Below are 18,793 nucleotides of genomic sequence, written 5' to 3'. Positions count from 1 at the left end.
TGCAGACGTTGACGCTGAACTAGTTCTGCAAACTTTGACTGCTGCAACCGTCTTTCAAATTTTTCCTTCACGGTCAAACCATCGTTCTTTACATCAGCTGTATCAACCAGTCAATTCAGCTCCTCTCTTCGCTCGTCTTATGCATGTTTTCTGTTGTCTTCCAAATCAATCAAACGACGAAGAATTTCAAGCGAATGCTTTATCAAAGTAGACCGCGATGTCTTGAAGAATACTCCAAAGAAGGAGGGTCTAGTATAAGAGAGGAGCGGATTCAAAACAAACTGCCATGGCAACCTATGTCTAGGTGAATTCTAGCAACACTGCCAATGCAATCAAGGTAGGCGCTGCTCGATTGGCTCTAACTTTGACAGTTCGTTTGGCTCAAAACCAGCCTGTCCGATTCTCTCTTATACTAAACCCTCTCTACAAAGTCATTTGTCATTGTATGTATATAAATTATATTATTCTTTTTTGTTTTCAATATTACAAACATTCATTTATTTATATTTCAGTCACTATGGTAAACATGTAAAAAAAAACAATGAAATATGCTGGACAAATCCAACAAAAATACCGAAAATACCGGTTTTTTATCGCACAAAAACCGGTTTTTCGGTATTGTAAAATAGCACGGTAATACCGGTAAAACCGGTTAATCAACCCTAACGGTGACTGCGTATATTCTATTCAAACTCTATCTACGATGTAGGAAATTTGTATTTTACTGTGGTTAGCTGCGCGCACGCTGAGTAGATAGAAAGAAGATTGGTGACGATTCTGAAGATTTCTTGCAAAAAGATGATGTGCGATGCAAGTAGATGTGAGAAATGAAAGAAATTTTTCGAAGATTGATTCGCTAGTGTGAGATATGTTGAGCATCTAGAATTGAGATTTAGAAGTGTCGCCCCCCTCGATTCAAATGCACGACATGATCAATAATCTATGTAGAATTGATTTGCGATGTTCCAATTTCCTAACATATAAATCATAAGGAGATAGCAGAATAATGTGGAATGTCTTGAGTTGTATCGAAGCCTCATTGATTCACGGAATTCTCAATTTAAGGAATTCTAACAAAAGCGGCGCCCGTGGTGTAGTGGTAGGCGTGTTTACCTCTCACTCTAAAAGTGCCTGGGTTCAATCCCAGGCGGTGCCACCATAGAGGTAACTCTAAGACCAGAAGGTGCCGAAGAAACGAGCTTAACTTTTTGGCTCAGCTCTGGTACTATCTTCGGTCCCAAGCTAATCGATTCACCCCTCGAAACATAGGAAAATCCACTAACCCCTCATTTTATCTGTCAAACTTTCATAGCGAATCAAAACAAACATAGTGTAGTACTGGAATTTATACTAGAATGGGTTACGTTAGTCGATTTGCTTGGGACAAAAGGCTAGTCAAGTAGTGAGCCAATTTAAAATCGTTAGTTTCGTATTGATTGTTTGTGCCACCGGATTTTCGAGGCATAAAATCTCTGATCACGCCTTCCGGGAAGTAAAGCCATTGGTCCCCGGTCTATGAGTTGATGGGTCGATAGGTGGGTCCAGGTGTGGGAGCTGCCTCCTGACGTCGGGTAGCATTGGTACTCAGTACGGAAACCAAGATTGACGGAAAAAAAGTCAAGGAAAAAAAAACCCGCTTCAAAATTACAAAATATTGAAGTAGCAAACAAAAAATTCAGCCCTTTTCAAAAACGTCCCTTGTTGATTCTAAAACTTCACATTTTTTAAATTTATTATTAATATATTAAATGATACGAGATGTTCAGATATTAATTTTTGCTTCATCCCTTTTTATTTATTTTTGCATTGGCTCGACAAACTATGATCAATGGTACACAAAACGACATCCATAGGCCTCCGTAGAACTGGTTCCGGATATTCCGGATCATGATTTCAGATGATCAAACTCTCTCTCATAGCCACTTTAAAAATAGCTCTGGATATTCCGGGTTGTTGTTCCATATGGTCGAAATGATTATCTTTCATGGTTATGACAAGTGAAATATCAAATCACATCTTCATGAAATATGACCAATGACACTCAAAACAGGTACAGGTAACGGATTTACATTCTGCAAATTCATGATTAATCATTATCATATCATACTATATATCATCAAACCATATCTACTCGACGAAATATTTATCACCACTTCTTATTTGGCTGCGTTACGTCCTCTCTGGGATTCTACCACAGTTCTCAACTTAGCGTTCTTTGAGCACTTCCACAATTTTCCCAACCCGAAAAATGCATTACCAGGACTGGGAATCGAACCCAGTCACCTTCAGCATGGTCTTGCTTTATAGCTATGGCTTAACCGATTGAGCTAAGTCAATGGCATTCACATAAAAAATCATTACACAAAATGGACCTCGGCTTCAGATGTTCCAAAAAAACGTTTGGTTACAGGCAAATCCGTTGTTTATTATTTTTTGGATCTAAGATTCCAAATATTTGGTATCCATGGTCTTTATTCAGAAACTGGCAAATATGTATGAATGAATGTATTCACCGGGGAAGGTGGTACCTAAATTCTCTATAAAACGATCTGCGTTGTTTATGGACAGACCCAAAGCAACTGTCACTCTATCAGCCAGTTTCAGATACGCGATTAGAGGAAACATTCATCTGATGTTAGGTCCTATCAACATTCCACAAGACTAGTTTGTGAGAGCGTTTAAACCCCACCTCCCCCTGCATAAACAATCATCCATACAAATTTATTCAATTTTGTATGGACTGTGGATATTCGCCAACCTCCCTTCCCCCTAAAACATAAAATATTTCCATCTTGGTTGGCTATTTGGTTTGGCTTTGACCTGGGCCTTGGTCCAATTCTAATCGACTAGCTTGATGTTCTTGTTGAAACTCTTCTCGCAGCTCCACTGCCATGACTGATGCCTCTGCTGCGACATCTTGCCTTGTTCTAATCCAGCTTTCGTTTCCGCCCGTCCATAGTGAATCGTCGATTCACCTTCACTTATGTTTCCGAAAGTCTGTTTATACCGACTTCAGATGTGTCGTATTCATTTTAGCTATATAATGCCATATAGGGGAATTGGATGTAATGTCGGCTTAAATGCCCCTAATTTGGGCCCATACATAAATTCAGCAATCGACTAAATTTTTTATAACGACAAAAAATATCCATTAGTACCGTCCCAATGACGCGTTCATGAAGATAAAATTGATAAATAGCAGATTTTTAGCGATGGGCCCAATCTTAGATTCATAGGCCAACATGAGAGCCACTTCCCCTATATTCGGTACATCTTAAATCACCTTTCAGGTGTCCAACTGGCTCTATGATTGTTGTTATGAGTGCCATTGGCCATATTTCGTTGAGTAGATGTCATCTGTCGAAATCTTTGGCAGTGGTTTGTTTACACCTCTATAGAGAACAACTGGTGCAAGTTTGATCAAAGTAGACAATCGCGTTCAGAAATAACGTCAAATGGAACTCGAAAGAAGAAAAAATATTGCGCACAAACACCTGGAAGTGCTGAAGATGCCAAACACAACAGTTTGTCGAGTGCTGAAAACCTACAAGGAAACCCTGAGTGTGGAAAGCAATCAGTGGACCTACGAATAAACTGGAATCAGAGATCGTCAGCTGCGCAGCAAGGTGTTGAGGTGCGTTAATGCCAACCCCGGTCTTTCGATCCGATATGTGGCCAGAAGGTACAACACAACGCCAATTTTCAAACAGTGCGGAACATCCTTGCCATGGAAGGATACAAGTCGTACAAAGCCAGTAAACATCCAAACCGGTTCATGCAGCAGAATTCCGAGGCCAAAAAGCGTGCAAAGCTCTTGTACGACTGTGTTTTGACGAAACACAACGGTTGCACTTTGATCGATGACGAAACATACGTCAAACTCGATTTTAAGCAGCATCCTGGTCAAAAGTTTTAGATCGCGACTGGACGTGGGGATGTGCCGGGAAGATTCAAGTTCATGCTTGCCGACAATTTCGCAAAGAAGGTCATGATTTGGCAAGCGATTTGCAGTTGTGGCCTGAAAACGGAACCATTCGTCACATCCTCGACGAGTTTACATCGAAGAATGCCTGAAAAAGCGTGTATTGTCGCTGCCACTACTCCAAAATGGTTCTGAAGTGGTATGCTGCCAACAAGATCGATTTTGTCCCCAAGCTAGTGAATCCTCCGAATTGCCCGGAACTTCGACCAATCGAAAATTGCTGGGCAATTTCAAAGCAGAGACTTCGACGAAGCGCCGGGGCAGTCAAGGGCATCCAGCAAATGGGGGCAACATGGAAGAAATGCGCTGATTCCGTGTCCGTTTCTACTGTGAGGGCGCTGATGGCCTCTATCAAGAGGAAGGTTCGAGATTTCGTTTGAACTGGAGAAATTTAACCATATAATGCTGAAACTTTGAAGTTTTAATAAAAGTACTGTAAAGCAACTATTAGTGGACTGTTTTAAACTTATTGAATCACGAATTACAGGTCTTTTTGTGTGTACCAATTAACTTTTAGTCAGCCTTTATGGCAAGGATAGATAACACATTTCTAGATAGAGCTAGAAATAGAGCATAACATCTTTTGTAAACAATGACTTCTCTCGATGATTTCTCGGAAGTCATGGCTCTCCCTGGCAAATCGACATGACCATCGAGTAGAGGAAGACTTCTCCTACCCGATGGATAGGGTGGTTTGTGTAGGCGTGCCTTGAATTCCGATAAATCAACAAGAGAAGTCTTTGTTTACAAAGGCTGTTACGCCCTAATTCCAGCTCTATCTAGATTTGACTATGTGAAGCCATCCATAAGTATATCCCGGTGGCCATAAGGCTCTGTTTTAATTGTTAGAGCTATTGCTCATATTTTGTCGAGTAGATGTGATTTGACATGTCGTTTGATAAGGTTAAGATAAATAGCAAATTTAACCATTTAGAAGCATAATCCTGAATATCCGGAACCGGTTCTACGGTGGCTATATGGCTCTATGGTTGTCGTTTTAAGTGCCATTGGTCATATTTCGTCGAATAGATGTGCTTTGATATGTCGCTTGATATGGTTATGAGAGATATCATATACATAATCCAGAATATCCGGAACCGATTCCAAGGTAGGCATGAGGTTTTGTGATTTTTGGGAGTTTAATAAGGAACCCAAGTAACATTACAGGTTTTATCGCGGTTTTATAGCGTTCTACAAGCCTAAATCATGGTCTGCAATACCCTTATTAAACCAAAATTGTTACTTGGGAAGGCATATGATAACGATTGAAAAAAAAACACTCCCGTTCGATAGCTATTTTTGTAGTAAATTTTCTTAGCTACAACTTTGCTGAAGATCGTTTTTAACTCAAACGACAAATGAAGTGGTTAAGAATTATTTAAAAGATTAGTAATCTTATGACATAACCATGCAGCTACTTTGTGGGCAACACTGTTAATACAAATATTGCTTCCTGAGCAGTTAATTAAGCATAATCTTAAGGCATCAGGGGATTTTTATTTTTACAGGTGTGATAACTCATTTATCGTTATCTGATCGACAAAAAAAAAACACCTTTAGGAGCTCGACAAGGGTACCCGGGTACCCACAAATTGAAAAACTTGCTACTGCGGCAAATTTAAACCGATTTTGAATCTTTTGGCCCCACTGGATTCAGAAACTTATCCACTGCCTTGCCAATAATGTCCATCCGGAATCGTCTGGTTCCCAGGAATCTGGATTTCCGGTGTAATGTTCCAGAACTAAGCAGTTTCTTGCCAGTTATGCTCGAATTTCGAAGGAATAGATATCAGAATATCAGAATTTACTTCAAAAAACAATTTCATCTCACTTGAGACCAATTTTAAGGTTTATCTCCAGAATGGCCATTCTGGAGCAGGCTCCCGTAGAGCCTCTAGTGGCCATAGAAGTGTTTGGGAAGAAACCCCTGCAGTATGAGTAGCAAAATTCATGACTTTACAGCAGGTTACTGTTTATCATAATTTTGTGATCATCCAATGGATTGCCCCCGGAACGGTCATTCCGGAGCAGGCTCTCGTAGGCCCTCTAGTGGCCATAGAAGTGTTTGGGAAGGAACCTCTACAATATGGGTATCGTAATTCATGAATTTCCAGACTGTTTATCATAACTTTGTGATCATCCGACGGATTGTCCCCGGAAAGTGGTCTCTTGGGTAGTCACCACAGCTGAGCACGTTAGATGCTTTTTTGTTGGTTTCCGTCAAAATGATCGAACGCATTTCCGGTGTGATAATCGTTCGGAAAATATCCACCGCTGTAAACCAATTTGTTCCGCGATGAGCCTGCGTCTGCTGGGTCCTGGCTTGTCCATTTCCAGAAAACTTTTCGAAGGAAATTTCAATTTTTCCACGATTGCGTAGCTTCGTCACCCGGGAAGACTAAATAACACTGCTCTTCAAACAGGGTCGTCAAACTGATATAAACATTTCACGGATACACATAAACCTTGCAACAGACTTTTGACTGCAAAATCTCACCAACACTTAAGCGGGCTAAAGGTGAATAATAAAACATTTTTCAAGAGTAACACGAGAAAAGGGTCTACAAGTTTTTCGTAAACAAACCTTCTCACGCCAAAGTTTTCATCGGGAAAATTCTCTTCCATTGACATTGACATGGTTACCCTATTACGCAATAGGTATTACTGCGCTTTGTGAGAAAGTATTAGTGAAAATCCGTGGCAAATAATAGCAAACCGCTGTCAGCTCTACGGGAACCTGCTCCGGAATGGCCGTTCCGAGGACAATCCATCAAATGGCCACAAAATTATGATAAACGGTCTTCTGTTGTAAATTCATGAATTTTGATACCCATGCTGTAGTGGTTTTTTCCCAAACACTTCTATGGCCACTAGAGGCCCTACGGGAACCTGCTCTGGAATGGCCGTTCCGGGGACAAACCTTAAACTGGGCCTCAAGTGAACAGAAATTGTTTCTTGAAGCGAAAGTGGCAAGAAAGTGCTTAGTTCTGGAACACTATACAGGAATTCCAGATTTGTGGGTACCCGGGTACCCTTGTCGAGCTCCTAAAGGGTATACAATTTCAGGAAAATTGCCGAAAATTGAATTCAGTTTAGGAGTAGTACCAATGGACTGAGTGAATTCAATCTTCACTTTTCTTATATTCGGGAATGTTATCCTGGACAAACCTGGAAAAAACATGACCCAATTTTACTCATCGCTTAGTTCCTGCACTTTATGTGATTTATGAGTAAACTAAACTAAAATTTGGGTCGTTATAATTCGCTGTGCACGCCATTTTAAGAAAATCATAAAAAGGGACATGCATAAAGGACGTAAAATTTGAGGGGGAAAGGGGGGTGGGGGTTCAGAAGTTGTTGTCGGCCATGTATTAGGTATAGCGAAATACGTTACGAAGCGGGAGGAGGGTCTAACATTGGTCAAAAATTAGCTACGTCATTTATGGATGGCCCTAAATAAACAAGAAAACGATAATTTTCATAGCTTTGCTTCGTTAGTTTTTAGGTCATATCTGAAAAACGGTAGGAGACCACCAGTGAAAAATTAAAGTTTTCAAGCAAGAAAACAATCACTAGAAACAGGCGAACCAGCCTTTAGGATGAAAACCTCTTAAATAAACAAAAAAAAAAATCATTAGAAACAATTTCATTACCCTTCCATTGGGAAAAACAAATCTCACCAACGCCCAAGATCACGGTTGATTTTCGTAGACAAAAATCAACAAGCAAACTACTGCGGTTGATTTTGCAAGCTGTGATATCGCAGTTAGGAATATCAAGCTAACAAAACTCACCAACTGCAAATCTCACCAAACTGTGGTGAGATTGAGTTTAATAGTTTTTGCTTTACACCCGAATGCAACCGAAACTTCCATAACGGCTTGCAGCAGTCCCTTCGCGTCTGCCATCAGTGAAGATTAAAAAGAGATAGCAAACTATGTTTTCTCTTTCTAAAAAAACGATGTGCAATGGAATCATTTTTGTGTCGAGTCAACTCTCAGGCTGATTTTTGCACATTGTGAATAGTCTCGCAATATCAAAGGAGCTTGTAAAATCAATATCAAGCATGATATTTTGTTGCAATCTCACGCGTGATATTGCGAGCGCATAAGAGCGGCAAAATATCAATTGATTTCTGATTTTGCCAACACTGACCCTGGCAACGGGTTTTCCTGATTTTCCTAACAACCCGAAATGTTTTGAATTTGTTTTCGTTCATATAACCATAAACTGTATCTGTGGGAAAACTTTCATTAAATTCTGAGACGTTTTGATCCATTATGCCCGTTACTAATAAAAAAATCCCCACTTGCTCAGTTTTCTTGTCTTGATGTTCATGTTTATTTTAAGTTCTAGATTAATTTATTTGTATTGTACGTAGTATATTATTGTCATGTTTTATATGAAGGCAAAACTATTTTCATTTGTTAAATGGGCGTAATTGGTAAGCAAGTGTCAACAACGGTGCTCATCATCAACACACGCAGAAGATCAGAAAACAAAAATGCAACGTAGTCTAATCACGAGCAAGTTAGTGCGAATTAGTGTCTTGCTGTAAACAACACACGTATCGCTTGTTTGTTACAAACCAATAAAACCTGCTCCAAAAATAACCATGTAAATCTAGTTTACCGGATAGAAGTCATGAATCATTGGATCGTAGATTGAACTAAGATTCCTCAAAACAACTATCTGCCAATGCGACCACAGTGGAGCAAATCCACGCCAACTGACGAATCGATTTTACTTTACCCTCACAGTTCGAACAAGTTGTGTAAATTTCTGTTACTATGATGCCCATAAATGGAGCGTCATTTGTCATACAAGTTTACATTTTAGATCGTGTAAAGTTATGAGACATTTCATGAAATCTCGATTAATTTTTCGATGGGACGTATCAGCTTTTGCAAACAATGCATTTGATCGTCAATTTGTCATAACTGGTAGCTCGCTCGTACACGCATGCTAACGCTACTATCAGATAGGGAAAAATTTTCCATCTTTGTTGCAACATTTCTTACAAGTTGCTAGTTTACATGCATGTATGTTTAACATCATCAGTTAAATTCAGAACTTCGCATAATTGTTCGCTAGGGGCAATGAAACAAGTTTGTGCTGGGATTATGCCATTTTGTCTCTCGCCTAACTTTCCAAAATGGCGTTTACGAGATTTTTCAATACATCATAGCCCGAAAACGGCTCATCAAATCGAAATGAAATCTGACTGGATTGCGTTGTCAGAAAAAAAATATACACTGAAAAAATAAATCACATTTTTTGTTAAAAAATGCAAAACCTGTTGAAAACTACAATAGCAAAAAAAGGTGCTTAATTCGACAGTGAGCATGCAGAAGGGCGTAAACGCCAACCTGTTACAACTCTGCATTTACCAATTCTAGATTATTTTTTTCCGCTTAGCTGTAGTAATGCAAAGAGAAAATCGACGAAGAGAATCGATCATAGCGTTTACGCCCTTATGCAAGCTCACTGTCGAATTCATATTTTTAATCTTATGCTTATTTGAAAGCATATAAAAAATTATATCTTTTCTGATGTTCGACACTTTAAAATTGACCAAAATCGTAGAGCGTCAACTTTTAGTAAGCATTTTGCATATTTTTTTAGACGTCATTTCGTTTAAATGAGCATTTCGTGCTATGATTTATTGAGAAATATCGAAAACGCGATATCGGAAAATAAGGCGGAAGGATTCAAAATGGTCGAACTCCAGCACAACCCTAATACAAATTGTTATGGTTATTTTCCTTAACGACGTGTTCTGGGTATATTCCAAACCTTTTGTGGAATAGTTAAATCATTTGGGTTATCATTCGTTTATGGTACATTTTTATCAGGGAAACTTGATCCATAGAGGCTGCCAACAATTATGCGAAGTTTCGTGGAATTCTAAGAGGTAAAGCTAGAAATTCGTTTATTTGTTCGCTATTTGGGGTGGATTTTCTCATGAACCGACGCTTGTTTACTAACCCCACGTTAGCAAGAGAATGACGTCTGACACGTTAGCGAAAACAGCATCGCACAACGCGCTTCTGCCGGGTCAACCCTTATCGCGCTAAATAGCCACGGAGGCCGTGCTCCAATTTTTCTACGAAGCTATCAGCGGCTCGAGTGAATGAGTTGTAAAAGTGAAATATTCCACTTACCTGAATGTTCGTACTTGTGCCGCTGGAGCGAGCTGTGCTTGTTGAAGGCCTTATCGCACTGATCGCACACGTACTGGCCTTCGGCGTCCGGTTGCTCCTTGCCGGTGTTGGCCGTCGAGTAGAGCACCCGTTTGGGAACGTTCAGCATTGATTGCATGTGTAGCAGTTTTTGTTCGTCGTACGGTGATTGACTGTGCAGTTTAACGGCGGCTTCGTACTGTTCCAAATCACGCCACGCCCGTTTTTCCGCTCCGGGACTCAGGCTATCCGCTCGGTGTGGTGGCCGTGCCAGTTCCGGAGAAAACTGCTGCAGAAGACGATCCATACCAACGAAACCGGTCGCTGCTGGAGCCAACGGTGGATAGCCAGTGACGACTGGAGGGCGTATCTGTTGTTGGCGTGGGTGGGATGCGGCTTCGTTCGGAGAGGGTGTTTGACGGATCATCATGTCGGTGGAGAATTGATTGTACGGATAGAATCCCTTGAAGGGCGTGGAACTACGAGATGACTTTACACTGAGATTCATAGCTTCGTCCAGCAAGGTAGAAGTTTCCGGTTGCGTGAGAGGAGCCGTTCCGTACCGTGGTGAGCTGGAGGGGATGGAGTCAGTTTTCTTGACAGACAGGTCTAGCGGTTGGTCGGTTTCCGAAGAGTGAATGGCTGCAGGAGCGTCCGTTGGGAACAGCACAGGTCCGGTGCTTTCAGTTGGTATTGGGCCGCGAGTGATGGGAAGGTTTCCCATTTTTCTTTCTCGCGATCGGTTGTTCTGGAACCACACTTGCACAACCCGAGCCTCCATGCCAACGCGCTTGGCAATCATCTGGAATTCTTCCCGATTTGGCTTATTGTTCATGGCGTAATACTTTTTGAGTTCGTTCTGTTGTTCTTCGGAGATAGCGGTTCGTACACGAACTTTCCCACTACGCTCCGAAGATATTTTGGAACCATCGAAATCCATGTCATCTTCGCTGCCACTGTTCAGTGGCAAGTAGTTGTTTGCAGCTGCTGCAGCAGCAGCTGCGGCTGCCATCTGTTTCTGGAACAGCAGAGATTGACACAATACCTGTTCGTGCTGAATCAATTCCGCCTGATGGTTGAAGGTAGCTTGGCACTGTTGACACTGGAGGATGGAAGACTTATCTTCCATTTTATCCGATTCCTCGTCGTCCTTGTACTCCTGTTTGATTTGTGGTACAGGAGAGGATACCTGCACAGGACTAGGGCTGCGATGATCAATATCGATATTAAGTTCCGGGGATGACATCGATTCCGGTCGTTCCGTTTTAATCTGCTCACCACCACTCGCATTTACCGGTGTCGATTGTCTATGTGCTACCTGTTCTCCGACGGACATACGATGAGCTGCATCGAGTATTTTCTGTTTTACATCATCGAAAATATTACGGTAATCATTCTCCGATGAGACCTCAGCCCTCGCAGAATGATGATGTTCGACGACAACCGGTGAAGGCTGGGTGGAACGCCGCTCGATTGGAAACTTCTGCTCCTCTTCCTCGTCATCTTCGTCCACTTTGATGTCTTTCTTGTCGGAATCTTCATCATCTTCCTGAACGTCGTCTTCATCGTCGACGTCCATCACGAGTTTCGGTTCCTCCTCTTCTGCGACCTCTTCGATCATGTCTTCCGCATCGGAATGGACGCTCGGTGATTTGGATCTTCTGCCCATGTCCGACTTGAGAGTGGCATTGAATTGCTGTTGAGTTTTGAGAATCAGTGACTCCATTGATTCTGCACCGGGAGCTGAGCCAGCAGCTGCCGACAATTCAAGCAAACGCTGTATACTGTAAGGACTGAAGGCGGCACTGCTCGGATTCAGAGCGGAAATGGGATAGAAGTGATTGAACGAGGCCAGCAGGGCAGCCGTTTCGTAGTTTGGCGGATGCAGCATGGGAAAAAATGCATTGGAGTTGGAGCCGTTGCTAACATTTTGACCGTTGGGCAGCTGTCCATTGGATAGTCCTGCCGCTGCCGGGCTACCTCCGGGAAGATAGGATCCCGATCGTCGACCAGTTTTGTCAGATTTTCCACTTCCCGGAGGGCTGTTATTATTGTTCGCCACGGTAGCATTGTTGTTGTTCAGTTTCAGCCCCATGCTAATACATTTCTTCGACGTCATGTGGCTCGAGTAGGAACCGGAATGGGAGAACCGTTTGCCGCAGTTGGTGCAGCCGAATGGTTTCTCACCCGAATGTATGCGCACGTGTTCCTTCAGGTGATGCTTGAATTTGAACGCCTTATCACAGTCGGTACATTTGAATTTACGCAGCAGCGTCGATTCGTCGTGGGAGATCATGTGACGCTGGAGACGGTACACGTTGGCAAACTGCTTGTGGCATACCTTGCAGCTCTGTAATGAAACCGAGAGATAGTGGAAGCATTGGATTAGTCAACTGATAATCGGCGTAAAAAGCTGGAAATGGTAGTACTAGAGTATACAATACGCATAAAAACGTGAACCGATTCCTAGCTACGGTGCTGATTAGGAACACGGAGGAAATTACTCCGCGACGCGTTGTATCAGAATGTGGCGTGGAATTGAGTTCGATTTATTTATAAAAAAGCGATTTGTTTTGAAAGAGTCTGATAGGTGCAAACGGGTCGAGTGGAAAAAAAAATATGAACGAACGGGTGGAGGGCGGGTGGTTCAGCACGCTTAAAGTGGAGCAAAAATCTACGCGCTTCGAACTGATTGATCGATTTATGATGGGAATTTTATATGAAGCACACGATACGCACCATTTTGGACCAGCTTTCAATCACGCGTGAAATGCGCTCGTATGCACACACGTACGCAGATGGATGGGCCAGCATTGAACGCTAGTGCGCTGGAAGCCGATGATCAAATGGACGGGAAAATGTAATAAAATTCGTATAATAAAAAAGCAGGAGCAAAAAAAAACGGAATATTTTTTAACGAATATCTGTGTTCAAACTACCGCAACGCGGCAATGCGCCAGTAATTTCCGTTTGCAATCAAAATATTTTTGTTTTTACACGTTCGATTTTTATGGTGTAAATTAAACAAGCTGGTGCTTTTATTGACACCCGATCGAGAGGAGAGGCGATCCGCAGCGGAACGGGTTGGCCAGACGGCAGTCAGGATTTAGCCGATATATTTTTATCTTCCCGTGCGAAGACTCGAGTGGTGAAATGTACCAACGAAAAAAAAAAAAAACGAACCGTCAATCGTGCATACCATGATGGAGTGTTTGAGTGCATGTGTGTGTGTGTGTGTGTGGAAAAAAACCTGTGAGGTAAGAATGTACTCCAGCATCGAGACAACGCAGATGTACATACGTCGCTTTACTTAAGCGGATACCACAATCCGCTCTTCAAAGGGAAGAGAGATTTAAAAATAAAAAAGGCCATGATGCATGAAGAATACCGCGCACACGGTTCTTGGCACCGGGCAAGCACCTTTTCTTTGTGTGCTATGTCCTTTGGAACAGATGTGTTGCAGTTGCTTAACTCTAGTAACACATAAGACTAATAGCGTTTTGTGCTGATCGCGAGAAATTAGTCATTTATCAAAATCGAAAATTTTGAACTACGAGAAATACGCGGAAACTATTTTTAAAACAACACTAACACAGTTGCAGGGTCACTGTTTTTTTTTTGGTTGTCTAACATAGTTTTCCTGGATTGATTGAAACAGCCAAATATGATAAAAAATACCCCAAATATCATCACAAGTTTTATCGAGGTTCTACAAAAGTGAAGTCTATAAGCTAATGATAAACCCAACACTGTTACTTGTGTCACAGATTACGATTTCGTATAGCTTTTGACCCATAGGAATGCAGTTTTTTCGGAGAATCGTTGAGTCTCAACGAAATTTTTAGAAGAAACTCGAATGAATTCCGGGGAGAATCAAAACTTAATTTAAGAGGATCGCAACAAACAATTTTGTTGTTGTTTATATACGAGAAAGGCACTTGTCATCGGTAGGTTGTTTGATTTTGCGTTTTTGCGCCACTTAAGCGTTTTTGGATCATTGTGGCCTTTCATCATCTGTCTTCAATATTGGTGGGTCGTCCTTAAAATTATAGCTACAAAGTTTCATAAAGCTAAGCATGTTATGTGCTCAGTTGATGATTGAATGTTGTGGTGTGTTATCAAAAGCTCCCCCAGCAAATTTAATTCCTTCGTCATCCAAAAGCAATTTGAAAATACGACGTAGTAGGTATGTTTGTTTTGCTCAAAACGATGAAAATTAATTGAGCCAAACATTGAGGCCTACACGTACGTCGTAAAGCAGTCTCAAGAGCCGAGTGAAACTTTTCCTCAAATTGGAACCAAACAGTCCTACACCTTGGCGTACACAAACATACTTGAAGCGAATATTTTTAGCCTAATCTCTGCGCGTCTATCCGCGGCGAGAGGTGCGACAGAAAAATGTGGACCAATAAAAAGTAACAAATTTCAATCTCACGATTTAATTCAATCCATCACCATGTAAATTTAGGACTAGGTACACTACGGCAGCACCCGAGAATGCGAACGTTGTTGGGTAGAGTGACAAACGGCGCGCGGCGTCCACCGCATGCAGAATGGCGCTAATCGAAGTAGCACACACTTGGACGAGTGTCGGTTTCGAACCGGTGAAATCGAACGTTTCCCAACTGCATCGGAATGAAGCTTAGTAGCGATAATCAAGTCTGGCGTTGATCTCCGCGAACCAATTGGGCATGTAGGCATCTTCTGATTTACTTATGCACACCGTTCTGTGATCGAATTTCCGAACGAAAACATGCTGAATAGGTGCGAGGACTGTGCGTAGGTATGTGGAAATCTACGGTATGCTGAAGGGCTATAATTAGCATCTAGTTTCCGTTCGAGTGTGGAAAGAATTTCTTCTTGAGCAGCCAGCAAAAAATGCAAACAAAGGATTAAGCCCGATTACCTATTTTGGTTGCTTTCTTTGGCCAGCCTGCTTGACTTGCTAGATCAAAATATTTTCGTTCGAAAGTGTCTTTGCGCGACAGGAAAAAATACGTAGCTCTGCTTACAATTCCCTTTTGTTTTGATTCGATTGTACCCGAGGGGTGATCCGAATCAAAATAAGCGCTCGAATTCTCCGAACGAACGCCACCCACGTAGCTTGCGCGGTCATCAGTTTACGTAAAGACAGAGCTAATTCATTCACGAATTGCTTAAAATCCCACCGCTAATTTTGTGCTGTCACATAGAAGTCGCGCGCGTACCGGGCGCCATTTTACCACCTGTCATCTTCGTCATCTAGCATATGCGCGCTCGGCTAGAGACGCTCTTTGTATACCTCCGGGAAAACCTAGCACCCAGCATTTATCTCCAATTTATAATCCAGCGCATTTCGCCACCTGCTCGGCACTTTCGCTCTCACATCACTCTCTAATCTCCTCGCTGGCCGTCATCCGAAAGCCATATATTTTACCGTCCTCCTCCTTTCGAAGCAGTGCACCCCACTGTCGTACCGATGCTCTTTTTTCACTTCACACCTAACGCTAATTATTTCCACTTTTAATTATAAACAGAACATCACAGCCCCAGTAAGAGGGATTTTCGTGAGCCGATAGATACCGGTTGAGGGGGCACCACATGTGACACCGCGCTGCTGGTGTTTGACGTGTATACGCACCTAGGCCGCTGCCGCACATGGGCGCCACGGTATCTCTCAAAGCCGTGAAAAGTGCTGCACGATTATGTTTCGGAAAAAGATCTCTGCAGCAGCGGTCGTCAACCCAAAGTGGTGCGACCAAACAAACGAGCTCGACAAAGTAAGTTTTGATTAATCAGCCGCCGAAAGCGGAACATGAAATTGAACTTCTCACTGGGCGTTTATCTTGTTTCGACCCGCCGCCACAGGGGTGCTAACAAATTGACTAACCCGAGATTTTTCCTATTATGAGGTAGGTATTTCATATTAGCTGTTGTCTATTATTTACGGTAAAGTTTGTTATAACAAGCATCACCAGATATCAGCGATGTTACAGGGATGTTTGCGATGAAACAAACCTTTGAAAAACGCTCCGTAGCTACTACGATTTACTGTCCTGCCCGTGCTTGTTTAGTTGGAGGAGCGTAGCTTTTTTCTAGAATCTTAAGGTGGTTAAATCGAGGAACTGATTCTAGACAGGACGTCGACTCAATGAAGAAAATCAAATTCTCTGATTTTACAGCAATTATAAAAAAAATCCAGGTGCAGTGCCTCCCCGGTTTTGGACAACTTCATCAGCTATTAATTTTCTCAGATATGTACTAGTGCTACCCTCAGGATCTAATTTCAACTCAGGAGTGTGCCAACAGTGCAAGCTGAATTTATATCGGGCCCAAAATACGCTTTTATTTGAGTAATTTTTGGTCTACTTGCAAAAATACAACCAAACGTTCGTAACAATATTCAAAATTCGAAATAAACAACCATCCTCAAACTAAACCCAGTAATTAAGTTATTTGAAACTAGCAAAGTCAGTAATACTGTGATTACGAAATATTTCCCACAATTTTAATTAAATTACCCGAGATTTCCTGATTTTCCAGGTCCAAAAATTGATTCCCTGATATTCCATGATTATCCAAGTTTTTTTCTCAGGTAGACGACATCTTGCTAAAGTGCCAAGATTCTTGAGAGATAAACTGTCATGCACGTTATACGGATTTACGGCTTCTACATAACCATCCACTGACTTCCAGAGTCCAAATTCAGATCACAACTTCAAATAATTAATCATTGTTACCAGTGCTGATACAAATAATTCCTTCTACACTCAACTTAGCTGAAAATAAAGACAACCTTAACAGATAGATCAACTACCTGCATGAATTTGAATTTTGACATATGAACACATTCTCTTGATCAAGGCAACCTCTGAGTATCGAAGTCAGCATTTGTTTTTGTTCACTCGTGGCTGGAAGTTTACTATCGCTTGTGTTGTTGTCAATATCAATGTTCATCTTCATCTTGGTGGAGATGATTTTGAGAATCAAATTCAAAATGATTATTTTCATATTACACAAATACAGCGCTGTAGAACGTGTTGTACTGGTTTTTATACACAGATTGATGGAAACTTATTGCCTCATGCTGAATTGATGATAATATCGAGGTTTAAGGCTCTGGTATCGACAATATTCAAAATAATCATTTTTGAGAATCGCTTCTGATTTTGACAATTTTGGGTTTGATAATCAATTAGTGGTAAATATCAACAAACGCGTATTCGTTGAAGTATAATGAACTAATTTGTTCGTTTCGCTCGTTCTTCACAGCGAAGATATTCAAAACGAACGCAATTCATCTCCCCTGGGTTGAAGCGCTATTCCTTGCGTGTGATGGTAAATGATAAAAACAGACACTGATTCTTACATCACAACTAAGAGTGTTTTCGAAAAAAAATGAGGGGCTCCACTCTAGGATCAGTTACATAAATTTACCACTTTTAAGGGTCTATATTTAGGTCACAACTCAAAATTACTTCTTAGCGTCATCGGAGCTCTAGACTCCGTATAATAAATTGGACAATTTAACGGATAGGCTGGAATTTCCGAAGGATCAGCTTGTACTTCATGACACTTCTTAAACTTCAGGCACCCCAGAAAACTCCAATAAATCTGGGCACTGAAGACAATCCTATACATACCAGTCAGGCTAAGGCCTGGGTGTCCTTTGCTGTACACATCTCCATTTCACTCGATCCCATAGGCGTAAACAGGATGCTGCCCATGGCCCTAGCTGGCAAGACATAAACTATCGGTAGTAAAGTTGAGGGTGTGGAAAGGTGTATACTATTTCAGAAACTTAGTCTTTACAGGAACCTTTTTAGAGAAGTCACTGGCAATTCGTAGAAGGTAAGGCTTAAGAGAACGTCACTTGATTTCAGGGATCTCCCTAGAAGGTTGGGGAACTACGCACAAGTTTAGGAAATGTTATAGCATATCATGTAACTTTATACATCTTCAGAAACTTTATATAAATTTTCCATTATCGGGTTTGCGATTGCCGTGTGATCTAATATAAGGCGATTTAAATTGGTGCTGATCGGCAATGAATTAACTCAAATTTCCTTGATTTGTTTTCCGTCGATCTTGTTTTCCATACTAAGTAACGATGCTACCGACGCCAGGGAGAACGCTCCCAAAACTGGACACTACATATCAACCCATCAACTCATGGACCGGGGACAAACGACTTTACTTCCCTTCCGAAGGAAGACGTGATCAGAGATTGTATGCCTTAGAAAATCCCGACGGCGTCGACTGGGATTGAACCCACATTCTTTGGAGTGAGAGGCGCTCACGCTTACCACTACACCACCGGCGCCGCTGGAAATCAATGTTCGATAGTACTCTAGGATAGAGCAAGTATGAAATTTGAAAGAGCGAGTTCGAGAAGTAGAGAGAGAGAGAGAGAGATATCAGGACCATATGGACATGCATTAAACCCGTTCGGGTGAAGATCAGTGAGTTAAGTCGCACTGTCCTATACTCGATATGATATGGTTCAAGTACAGGTCACAGCTGTAACATGTACTTTGACACAGACATCTCTAGTAGCGTGACAAAGGATTGCTTCCAACACGTTCAATACATGTCCATATGGGCGTGCTCTCTCTCTCTCTCTATCCCTCTTAAATGTCATACTTGCTTT

At 41.7% G+C, this 18,793-nt stretch overlaps 1 protein-coding gene across 1 annotated transcript in view; it reads right to left on the bottom strand.

The window, feature by feature from the left end:
• The window catches only part of zfh1 (Zn finger homeodomain 1), a 123,204-nt gene that overhangs the window by 3,940 nt on the left and 100,471 nt on the right, over positions 1-18,793 (bottom strand). The window contains exon 4 of the mRNA XM_065237492.1: positions 10,147-12,514. Within this exon, the coding sequence (XP_065093564.1) occupies positions 10,147-12,514 (2,368 nt within the window). The remainder of the gene's footprint in view (positions 1-10,146; positions 12,515-18,793) is intronic.

This window comes from Ochlerotatus camptorhynchus, unplaced genomic scaffold (genome assembly GCF_037179485.1).
Source record: "Ochlerotatus camptorhynchus isolate MF236.1 unplaced genomic scaffold, CSIRO-AGI_Acam_v1.1 ptg000626l, whole genome shotgun sequence".
NCBI lineage: Eukaryota > Metazoa > Arthropoda > Insecta > Diptera > Culicidae > Ochlerotatus > Ochlerotatus camptorhynchus.
The sequence above is the reverse complement of the archived record's forward strand: the minus strand, read 5'-3'. Positions and strand labels throughout refer to the sequence as shown.